The sequence below is a fragment of the Rhinoderma darwinii genome, chromosome 4 (genome assembly GCF_050947455.1).
Source record: "Rhinoderma darwinii isolate aRhiDar2 chromosome 4, aRhiDar2.hap1, whole genome shotgun sequence".
In the NCBI taxonomy this organism is placed as follows: Eukaryota; Metazoa; Chordata; class Amphibia; order Anura; family Rhinodermatidae; genus Rhinoderma; species Rhinoderma darwinii.
The window spans coordinates 79,562,014-79,574,404 of NC_134690.1; the positions used below are offsets into that span (position 1 = coordinate 79,562,014).

General features: G+C 40.2%; 1 protein-coding gene across 1 annotated transcript in view; it reads right to left on the reverse strand.

Annotated features, from left to right (window-relative positions):
* Positions 1-1,005: 1,005 nt before the first annotated feature.
* GRK7 (G protein-coupled receptor kinase 7) overlaps positions 1,006-12,391 on the reverse strand; it is a 33,555-nt gene continuing 22,169 nt past the window's right edge. The window contains exons 3-4 of the mRNA XM_075861239.1: positions 5,191-5,459; positions 1,006-1,616 (exon numbers count right to left, since the gene is read on the reverse strand). Coding sequence (XP_075717354.1) covers positions 1,274-1,616; positions 5,191-5,459 — 612 coding nt within the window. The 3' untranslated portion in view covers positions 1,006-1,273. The remainder of the gene's footprint in view (positions 1,617-5,190; positions 5,460-12,391) is intronic.

Sequence of the window (12,391 nt, forward strand, 5' to 3'; positions counted from 1 at the left end):
TGTTTAGGCACCACAAGACCTCTTCAAACCTGACATAGTGCCTAAAATATATTCCTAAAAAAAGGAGGCCCCAAAATCCACTAGGTGCTCCTTTGCTTCTGCGGCCTGTGCTTCAGTCCATTAGCACACTAGGGCAACATGTGGGATATTTCTAAAACTGCAGAATCTGGGCAATAAATATTGAGATGCGTTTCTCTGGTAAAACCTTCTGTGTTACAGAAAAAATTTATTAAAAATGAATTTCGGCCGAAAAAATTTAATTAGTAAATTTCACCTCTACTTTGCTTTAATTCCTGTGAAACGCCTAAAGGTTTCAAATACTTTCTGAATTCTGTTTTGCGTACTTTGAGGGTGCAGTTTTCAAAATGGGGTGATTTATTGGGACTTCCCATTATATAGGGCCCTCAAAGCCACTTCAGAACTGAACTGGTCCCTGAAAAAATAGGCTTTTGAAATTTTCTTGAAAAGGTGAGAAATTTCTGCTAAAGTTCGAAGCCTTGTAACGTGCTAGAAAAAAAACGCACGTGAAAAAAACTATGCAAACATAAAGTAGACATATGGGAAATGTTAACTAGTAACTATTTTGTGTGGTATTACTATCTGTTTTACAAGTAAATACATTTAAATTCAGAAAAATGATAATTTTTGCAAATTTTCTCTAACATTTTGAGTCTTTTTACAAATAAATATTGAATTTGTCGACCAATCTTTTTCACTAACATAAATTACAATATGTTACAAGAAAATAGTCTCAGAATCGCTTGGATAGGTAAAAGCATTCCCAAGTTATTACCACATAAATTGACACGTCAGATTTGAAAAGATTGTCTGTGCCCACAAGACCAAAATAGGCTGCGTCCTAAAGGGTTTAATGTAATAAGATAAGGTCCAAAATCAATAGCAGGTCATAAGAAATGTTCTTTGACAAAAAAAAATGAAAGCGCCACAACTGCCCTGTGTCAAGATTCCTTTTAATTAAAAAAAAAAAATCCAAACGTAATAACTGTGGGGAATGTTGTGTAACAAGTCACAATGAAACAACACACTGAGACCCAGAGATTTTTGTAAAAGATTGCCAAAACATACAATTGCAAGACGAGGGTCGATTTTGGTATCCTGGAAATAAACTAACTGTGGCACGTGGGCTCATATTTTGTAAAAAGTCAGATTTCAAGGACTTGAATGGAATGTGTTTAAACATCAAAATTCTCAGTTGTAAGTAGCTGCTTAGAGAACATGTCCAATTCTGCCGCTAATTTACAAAGACTGCCAACTATATTATAGAACATACACCTGACTTCCTCTCGCCGTTACTCATGTATTTCCCAGAACTTTCTCTGTTTGGGTCATTAAGCTCATCAAATAGTCCAGTGTCGATGATCTCCTGCTGCCAGCTGATTGGTATTGCGCCACTAGAAAACCTCTTGAAGAATTTGGAATCCTTCTCATCAAATTCAATCCCTTTGACCTCAGAGAAATCAGCTATATCTGCAATGTCCTTGGCATAAACCACAGATGGGTCTGGTACAAATGGTGGGTCCACCATTCCGGCTTCCAGCCGTTGGAAGTTTATAGATTTAAAGAAGGAATGTTTTCTTGGATCATCATCATTCTTTCTGTAAGAGATTATACAACCGGTCAGTCGAAGAAACATGGATGGTACGATAGCAAAATTGATCAACATTAAAAAGAACAAGTCGTCCTCACTTTATTGTAACTGTCACCGGGCACTTTACTTGGCAAGTACAGAATGAACACAATAGGATCCACAGGAGAAATATTAGGCCATAATTATAAGATACGAGTTCATTTAGCTTTTTCCAGAAAAGTTGAGCTTTTGTGAAAACCAAAAACTATAATCTGACCACAGTTCCTCCAGCATAAAGTAGAGGTCACTGGTGGACACTTTTATCCATTTGCCCCCTTCCTGACATCCACCGTATATATATATTGAGGGAGCATGGAGCGGGCTAACGGTTGAGCCCACTCCATAAAACAAACGTGTCGCCTGTATGTTACAGTCGACACTTCAGTGTAACGAGCGGGATCCCGCTCGTTTAGCCCCTTAAATGCTGCAGCTCAAAAGCTCCTCGGATGTGCCATCGCCCCCCCTCCCCGCGACATGATCGCGGGGTGCCGATGGTTGACATAGCAGCCAGGCGGCCTAATGAAGGCCCCCAGGTCTGCCGTCTTTATACCACTTTGAAGCCCTGCCTCTGGCAAGGCTTCATAGAGGACTGTCAGTATAACGATATCATGCAAGCGAACCAATAAACGCTGGTTCAAGTCCCACTAATAAAAAAAAAAAGGTAAATACAGTTAAATAAATGTGGCAGCACAAAACGAATTTTATTTTTAACAACCAGTTTTTTCCTTGTAGTAGTAGTAAAACATAAAAAAAAAACTATATAAATTTGGTATTGCCATAATCGTATTGAAAGTTAACATGTCGTTTTTATCGCATGCTGAACGCCGTAAAAACAAAACCCACCCAATAATTTTTTTGCAGTTTTCCAGAACATTATATGGTACAATAAATGGTGCTGTTAACATTTACAACTTTTCCAACCAAAAAAAAAGCCCTCATATGGCTTTATCACCGGAAAAATTGAAAAATAAAAAAAGTTATGATCTGAGTCCAGGGTGGTTTGAAATTTTTATTCTCCGCATATAAGGATGTTTGGGAAAATTACAATCACAAAAAGAAGGTTTTTGTGTAGATTAGAAAAAATAAAACCTTTCTGGGTAGGGCCTGGTTTACAAAGCCATTCAAATGAAGAAGGTTCTGGAAGACGAGGAGATTATTTTAGAGAGAAAACTTTAAACCTTGCAACCGGAGATATCGCCAGCTGTGCAAACCCTGCAAAGAATATATTTCCTTCTGCACCATATGGAAAATGGAACTTTAGGACGCTGGGTCCAAAAAGGTGGGGTTCCCTATAAAAGGCATTCCAAAAAAATTTGTGGACTCTAAAGAGCATTTAGAAGCAAAATAATTCCATATATTGCTTACTCCGGGCATAAAGTTTGTTTTCTGGGGTTTGTAATAAATTTTGTGGAGTACATTAACCCCTTTAACCAGCTTTGTGACCAGGCATTCTTTATTTTTTTTCACTGTCGTATTCCAAGAGTCATAACTTTTTTATTTTTCCGTTGACATAGCCATATGAGGGTGTTTTTTGTAGAACGAGTATTTTCCAATGGCATAATTCTTGGGTACATATAATATATTGATTAACTTTTGTTTGGGAGGAAAACCTAAAAAAAACAAAAAAAAACCGCTATTCCACCATTGTTTCGTTGCGTTTTAAATTTACACCAAAATCTTGCACGTAAACATTTTGCAGCCCACAACAAAAACATTGTGAGCCATTTTTGTCTAAATAAATATGGTTATTCTAATCCTAACCCTATCATGTATTACTAAATAAGCTATAGCTATGAGGAGTTTGAGAGATGTTTAAATGGCAAATCCTCCTTCCTACAAAATGTGGTCCATCCTGAAGCATGAGTAAAATTAAAATGTATTTTAAAAAAATCTATTTTTCTCACTATACAAGACACAAACAGGCAAAAGATTGTAAATTCAATGCATTTTAGTTGTGTGTTTGAGTTCACAGTAAAAGTAATATGATGACCGGTATTGTCGGATACCAGCAGCACCCTCTACTGGGGAAGAGTATATATTTGGTTTACAGACTATAGAGTCCATTGACAAAAGATACGTTTTTGACTGCAGCGATCTTCCCCAATATGTCATTTTTCAGGAGAGAAGTACATAATTGTCTAGCAAACACATCAAGCGCCACTTATCTTGGATTGTACTGTCCGATTTTAAAGATTGTGCTGTCCAAAAATGAAAACGTTAATAGTTTTGCTTTATCATATAACAAAATACAAAGTGAATGACCAGAAGAGAAATCTAAATCAAATCAATATTTGGTGTGATCACCCTTTGCATTCAAAACAGCATCAATTCTTCTAGGAACACTTGGACAAAGTCATGGATTTTAGTCAGGTGTGTGATTAACCAATTATACCAAACAGGTGTGTGTGTGTGTGTGTGTGTGTGTGTGTGTGCGTGTATATATGTTTAGACTTTTTTTTTTCTTTTAAATTGGCTACACCAATTACTTTTTGAGATACAGCTTCAGGTATTTCAGGTCAGCGGGACTGAGACACACAGGATCCACCTCTTATCGATTACATCTTAGTTATGAACTTAGATGCCATCGATAACAGGTGGAGCAGTTATCACCGAAGCCGTCAGTCCTGCTGACCTGACAGATTCGTGTTTCAGCGCACGAGACAGCTTTTATGTATCCGGGACACATAGAAGCTGTATCTCAAAATGTAAACATTTTTTAAACAGAAAACAATTAAAAAGTCAAAATAAACATCATAATACATTGTTTTATTAAAAAAATAAAAAAAGGTTTACATAGCTTTTAATATTGCAGACACTGCAATAATGTTCAACAATTAAAATAGTTAATATGTTAATTCCCATTCATCTCCACTTGTATGATTCATTTTTTTAATGGAAGAGAGCAAGTCAAGGCTGTGAATTAAGGGTATATTCACATGCGGCCGATTCTTTGCAGAAATATCTGCTACTGAAAATCAGTTCCATACATCTGAATGAGGTTGTTTCTGCAGCATGTGCATGGATATCTGCCGATCGCAGTCAGGTGAATGAGACAGTCACAGAAATGTCTGCAACAAATCGATCGCATGTGAATACACCCGAATAGTCTTTCTTGGTACCATTTGGAAGCAATTTTAAGATGTATTTCTGATGTGACAATTCAGGTCATGTTTTGAGGATTTCCTTACACACGTGATCTAATAAGTATCATTGAATCTAAGTCAGAACTGCGTTTGCAGTGTCCGTGTGGCGTATGCGCCAGAAAAGATCCCGATCCATACGCCAAAGTTATAACCCTACTCACCTGATGGAGGCCAAAAGAGTGTCATTAAAGGGGTAGGACCCCTCTGATCAGACATACCATATCTTAGCAAAAACAACCCAAAGTAAGGTAGTAACTTTCTAGGTGGCTACCTGGTTCTTTAGTCGTCTTGTCAGAATGTGGTTTTCATCTCCAGACCACGACCCCGTACAAACCAAATATGAAAAGCATGGTGTCCTCAATTATAACTCATAAACTGGTCATGTAGAGGGAACCTCACCTGCTACCCAGTCGTTCTTCAGGTTTCTTGGCGAGCAATAGTTTACATATATCCTTTGCCTCGGCAGTAAAGTTTGGATGGCGGAATACAACCTCCTCCTCCAATGTCTTGCGTTTTAACTCATCCTTATTTTTATCCTTTGGATCTCTAAACGGCGTCTGGGCTGCAATCATTTCATATATAGTGCAGCCCATTGCAAACCAGTCAACTGGATATGAGTAACTCTCATCCTTCAGGATCTCAGGTGCCATGTAACCGTTAGTGCCAGCCTACAACACACATAGAGAAAGCACAAATAAGTTATAATGTTACATCACATAATAAAAATAATAAAATTTATTAGGTTATAAAACTACTTTCCTGTACAGACTTCAATTCTAGAACTACTTTATAAGTTGTTACTCAGGAACCGGTCACTGACCTGACACTCGGTCCCTAGACCATACTATATTGGACTTTTCAATCATCCAAATAGTTTGGATTGATCTACTATTTATCAATTTCCAACTTTTATTGCACCAACCTCCATTGCTCAAGTCGACCTGGATAGGCTGTCAGCATACAAGAAAAAGGCAGTTATCTTCACTCTTCTAATCTTATCTTCTTAAAATATACTTAAAATATACTTCATGTCAGGATGAAATTGTTCCTGCTACTTCTTACTTCTCTAACTTGAGCAAATATAGAGGAAAATTCTTATAGGAAGAAGGGTATAAACGAGAGATAGGTAGAGATAAGACACCCATAAGAGGTAAATAAAAATTAGGGAACCACGATCCCAAATAGAATCTACAAATTATTGTAAAATTGCAAGAAAGCATGAAGATTACAGGAGATGTTTTACTAAATCTTGGTAAGGAATCTGATGTAAATCCTTTATAAGATCCTAATATATGTGGTGGTTTAGGGCAGGACAAAAATGTGTATCTTGTTTTTCTTGTGTACCAAGTTGCAAGAATAAGAGTTTCCTTCCTTACAATTCTCAGAGGTGAAGCACCGACAAAACGTTTGTATACTACATACATTACATATGTATACTATCTATATATATATATATATATATATATATATATATATATATATATATATGTGTGTGTGTGTGTGTTTTTTACAGGTTCGGTTGCTGGACTACTTCAGATTCGAGGACTACTTCGATGACGGCATTTTTTTTTTATTCACAATAAAATTGTTAATGAGGGTTGTGTGTTTTTTTTTTATTTCAATAAAATATTTTTTTTCTATGTCCTGGAATTTTGTAAACTTTATTACTACCGCCTTAGTAATGGCTGATTGGCGGAGAGAGGTGCAGAGGCTAAAACTAACCCCCCATTATTACCCCTGTACCTTTCACCACATTTTTCTTTTTCTTACTGCAACTGTTATAATCATAAGATTAGTACATGCAATATCTTGTAATATATACCGAACTGTGGATATGCTGTGTTGTACACATTATGTTTTGGATGGATACACCTAGATTTCTTTGTTAGTCCGACCAATTTCTACAGTCCATGTAATCATCTTTCATTAACCAAGCTTGTAGGATTATAATGTTACTTTTATTTCTGCATATACTGGGATATGTACACATTGGTCTTGTTCTTTATGTTTGAAATGAATAAAAACATTGAACCATAAAGGGGCTGTCCAGTCCCTAAACATTAATGGCCTATCCTCAGGATAGGCCATCAATAGCTGATCCAAATCCTGGGACCCACGCCAATCAGCTGTTTCGAAGGGGGTGCAGCACTCGTACAAGAGCTGCTTCCCCTTCATTTCCCTTACTTGCTCACACTGTGAATCGCCGACATGTCCGCGTCGGCAATTCAGTGTGAACATTACCGAAATGAAGCGCTGCGGCCCCTTCAATACAGCTGATTAATGGGGGCTCCAGGAGTCGGACCCCAACCTATCAGCTTCAGCAGACCGTGGTATTAAACTTACCCTCCTCTTCGGCGGCAGCAGCTGGGCAGAATGACTTGCGCTGCCACTAAGCGTCTTTTAACGACGCAAGCAGCGTGATGACGTCATCATGCCGTTGCATCATTGTATGACAAAGCAAGGCAGCCTGCCAATCAACGCCTCTCTGCGACGCAACATTGAAGGGTGCTGATTGGCCGGGCAGAATGACTTGCCACACAGTGCCTTCGTTCAGCCCCAGCAGACCTGCTCAGAAGAGAGCAGGCCGCAAGAGGACGGCATGGTAACGCGTTTAGGTGAGTATGTAAGTTGTTTTTTTTTCTGTTGATAGTGTGAGAGGCTATATGGGGAGCACTATGTACATGGGGCTGTATGTGGAGAACTACCTACAGGACGGGCTGTATGTGGGGGGCTATATGTGGAGCATTATCTACAGGGAGGCTGTACGTGGGGCCGGGGCTTATATGTGGAGCACTACCTACAGGGGGGTTGTATGTGCGGGCTATATGTGGAGCATTTTCTACAGGGGGCTGTATGTGGGGGCTATAGGTGGAGCACTATCTACAGGGGGCTATATGTGGAGCACAATCTACAGGGGTGGCCATATGTGGGGCACTATCTACAGGGGGTTATATGTGGGCCACTATCTACAGGGGATGTATGTGGGGCACTAGCTACAGGGGCTACTATCTACAGGATCTATGTAAGGCACTATCTATGGGGGACACTATCTACAGAGGCTCTATTGGGGGCAGTATCTACAGGAGGCTCTATGGGGGCCTTATGTATGTGGGGCACTGTCTACAGGGGGCTCTATATACAGGGGGCGTGTGTGTGTGTGTGTGTGTGTGTGTGTGTGTGTGTATGTATGACAAAAAGTGTATGGTGCATTATAAACAGGGACATAGTGTAAGGTACTATTATATTTAGAGGTGCAGTATATTTCGCTATTATATTTCGGGGCGTTGTGTGTGGCACCATGAGAATTTTATCTTCGTTTATAGGTGCAGAAATCTTTGAAAAGGGAGAAGCTGAAGAGACCTGAGCGGAAAACTGCAGAAATGGGCTGTGGCCGAGAGAAGTCATCATAGCAGTCTGGACCAGATGGAGACGTCACCTGTGAGTCACTTAACGTAAATGTTTATTCAGCCTCTTATCAGTACTGTAGTTAATGTGTGATCTGCAGCGAGATAATGGGTGGTATAATTTTTATTTTTTTTTGTGAGGCTGCTTGTGATGTTGAACAGCCATGAGATGTCGATCAAGATCTGGGGTGCGCCATTTCAATTTTCCCCTCAGACAGCAGAAAAGCTAGAATCGGCCCTGCGTGTGCATAAGACCTAAAAGGATAAATTGCAGACTCAATACAAAAATAACTTGTATAGAGCGTTCCATATGTAACTGAGTAAAGTAACCAAGAAAAGCCAACCACTTTCCATTAGGGTATGAAATCAACTGTGTCTTGTCATACATTTTCTTAAGAACGTATTAGTGGAGGACCTAATAAAATCCAGTACTGTGGATAAAAAGGCTGATGTCCCATTATTTATTATAAGTCCCTGAGTAAAAAGCGAAATATAAAAGTCTAAATTTTTTCCTAAATTGGACAATGGATACAAACCCAAAGCAAGATGCATCTTGCATTAATAATACTTAGGTGCCCTGATCCAAGGCACATAGAGTATAGAGGGAATTCATAGGTCAAACAGGAGCCTGATTAAGTTAATAAGGTTCTGATTTGTGTCTTAAGCATTAAATGCGATAAGGGATCATTAGTCCAAGTTATCATGTGAGGGACCAGTCAAAATATAATTTCTCAAGTGCTTAGCAACATTGGGAAGGAGAAGGTGCTTACACAGGCAAGGGAGTAATACTAACCACTAAGATATTGTACCATCTAAGAAGAATTTGCTACATATCTAGTGCCGTATAAACAGCCATCATTTTTTTCTGGCAGGCATTTGCAGGATCTCCTTTAAAATATACCTCTACTCATTGGGGGAAATTTAAAATTAGTGTCCAAAATGGTGCATATTTTGGAAAATTTACTAGAATCCTGCACATAATATAATAATTTTGGCACAGCCTGCTAGGCCTGTTAGACAAGTTTCTTCTTTGCGTCACCTCATGGCTGACGTACATCTATACAAGTAATCTGCAGCAATTATGTATGTATGTATATATATATATATATATATCTGCAGTGTATTAGAGGACTCCTCTTTGCCGAGTCTTTTTATTTGATACTTTTCAAAATGGTCAAGGTAGAAGAGAATTTGGCACATGCCATGTGCTCCATTTTTTTGGTTCAGTTTGTGATATGATTCTGGTGCATTTTGCATAGTAAGGGTATGTTCACACGCTGAGCCAAAAACGTCTGAAAATACGGAGCTGTTTTCAAGGGAAAACAGCACCTGATTTTCAGACGTTTTTTGAGCAACTCACGTTTTTCGCGGCGTTTTTTCGGCCGTTTTTGGAGCTGTTTTCAATAGAGTCTATGAGAAAACAGCGCCAAAAACGTCCCAAGAAGTGTCCTGCACTTCTTTTGACGAGGCTGTAATTTTACGCGTCATCTTTTGACAGCTGTCAAACGACGACGCGTAAATTACAGGTCGTCGGCACAGTACGTCGGCAAACCCATTCAAATGAATGGGCAGAGGTTTGCTGACGTATCGGAGCCGTATTTTCAGGCGTAAATCGAGTCATAATACGCCTCGTTTAAACCTGAAAATAGGTCGTGTGAACCCAGCCTAAGGGTATGTTCACACGCTAGCTGTGATTTACGGCTGAAATGACAGCCTGTTTTCAGAAGAAAACAGCTGCCTCGTTTCAGCCGTAAATGCTCCTCCTCGTAATATACGAGGCGTCTGTGACGCTCGTATATCTTGAGCTGTGCTTCATTGAGTTCAATGAAGAACAGCTCAAATTACGTTGCAAAGAAGTGCCCTGCACTTCTTTGCCGAGGCAGTCAATTTACGCGTCGTCGTTTGACAGCTGTCAAACGACGACGCGTAAATTACAGGTCGTCTGCACAATACGTCGGCAAACCCATTCAAATGAATGGGCAGATGTTTGCCGACGTATTGCAGCCCTATTTTCAGACGTAAAACGAGGCAGAATACGCCTCGTTTACGTCTGAAAATAGGTCGTGTGAACCCAGCCTCAATTTCTCACAAGTGAGAACAGAACAGTTTCAGTGTGAGATTTTAGAGCCTTGGGACTGGTCCGCTCTAAGCTCTTTGCATTTTGAAACAAAAAAATTACAGATGTAGGATGCTTCAACAACTATTACAGCAATTGTACAGAAAATCACTAGAAATCACTGTGGCTTGAATAACAAGTGGTTTGTATATCAAGTGGAGTTCCAAAAACCGGATTGATTTACTGTGTTGTGTGTGATAAAGTGGGGGGCCATTGTATGTGATATATGTATTGATTGCTTGCTTGCTACAAAGTTTGCAAAAGTGACATGATTTTAAACCATTTTTCCCTTGCAGCTTCCTTCCTGCTGAATAGCTGAGTAAGGGGGAGGGGTTAGCTGCTACCAGGTGCTATAAATCAGGCCTCACTACTCTGTAGAGCCTGCTCTGTGGTTTGTATATCAAGTGGAGTTCCAAAAACCGGAGTTCAAAAGAGGAGTTAAAGTCCCAGTAAGTGCTCTTCTACTTCTTTATCTTTTTGATTAACACCTGTTCGCTGTTTTTTTGGTAACTTGGATAATGGATAGCAAGATTGGAGGTTTTCTTCAGTGCACAGTTTGCCATATGTATGCACGACTGGAGCCGGAGTTCCAGGGTGAATATCTCTGTGGCAGATGTGAGCATGTTGTTCACCTGGAAGCTCGTATTAGAGATCTGGAGGAGCAGAATGCAACACTGAGGAGGATAGACAATTTTGAGCGGAGCTTGCTGCTCACAGAGCATGCAGTTAGTGGGTTACAACTGGAGGGTGAAGACATGGGTGAGCAGGATCAGGTAAGTAGCTGGGTTAATGTAGTTAGGGGCAGTAGAAAGGGGTCAAAGACAAGGAAGGCCGATCCGGTTTCTGACATTCCAGGCAAAATTGCCAAGTTGGGTGATGATGCGAGGGTGTCAGTCTCAGAAATGGCAGCCCTAGTGGATACTGATCTCCCGAACAGCCGGGAGAACAGCCCAGCTAGTAGTCGGCGGGATGGTAATGCAGGTAAGCCAAGACAATTGATAGTCGTAGGGGATTCTATAATCAGGAAGACGGATAGAATAATTTGTCGCCAAGACCACCTCAACCGAATGGTTTGCTGTCTCCCTGGTGCCATGGTTCGGCATGTGGTGGAACGGGTGGACAAATTGCTGGGGGGGGCTGGTGATGATCCAGCTGTCGTGGTCCATGTCGGTACCAACGACAGAATAAATGGTAGGTGGAGGAGCCTTAAGAATAATTTTAAAGAACTAGGCTACAAGCTGAAGGGAAGGACCTCCAAAGTAGCATTCTCAGGAATACTGCCTGTTCCATGCGCATCACAGGAAAGACAGCGGGAGCTCAGGGAGTTAAATGCATGGCTGAAGTCTTGGTGTAGAGGAGAAGGATTTGGGTTCCTAGAGCACTGGGCTGACTTTTCATTGGGGTACAAACTGTATTCTGCAGATGATTTGCACCTAAATGGAAGGGGGTCCGCTGTGCTGGGGGAGAGAATTCTAGCTGGGGTGGCGGAGTATTTAAACTAGGGCTGAGGAGGGAGGTCAATGTAGAAAAAAAAGGGGTAGCCAGGTTAGAGAGGGGTCAGACTATATTGGTGGGGGGAGAAACAGAATGTGGGGAGAGGACTAGACAACAAGATAAGGAGATCCTTTCGATACAAAACATCAGTGTAAATAAAAAGGCCCGATTAATGTCAAATCACATTTCTGATAATAAAAGTGAAAAACTGACAGGCAAGTTAAAGTGTATGTTCACAAATGCCAGAAGTCTAGCAAGCAAAATGGGGGAGCTGGAGGCCTTGATACTGGAAGAAAATATAGATATAGTTGGTGTTGCTGAAACATGGCTGGACTCTTCACATGACTGGGCTGTAAATCTACAGGGTTTTACACTTTTTCGGAAAGACAGGACAAATAGGAAAGGTGGTGGTGTATGTCTGTATGTGAGAAATGATATGAAGACGAGTGTGAAAGAGACAATAGTGGGTGAATACTGTGAGGAGGTTGAAACCTTGTGGGTGGAACTAGAAAGGGAGGTAAACACTGAAAAAATTACTTTTGGTGTAATCTATAGACCCCCCAATATAACTGAGGAGATGGAACTT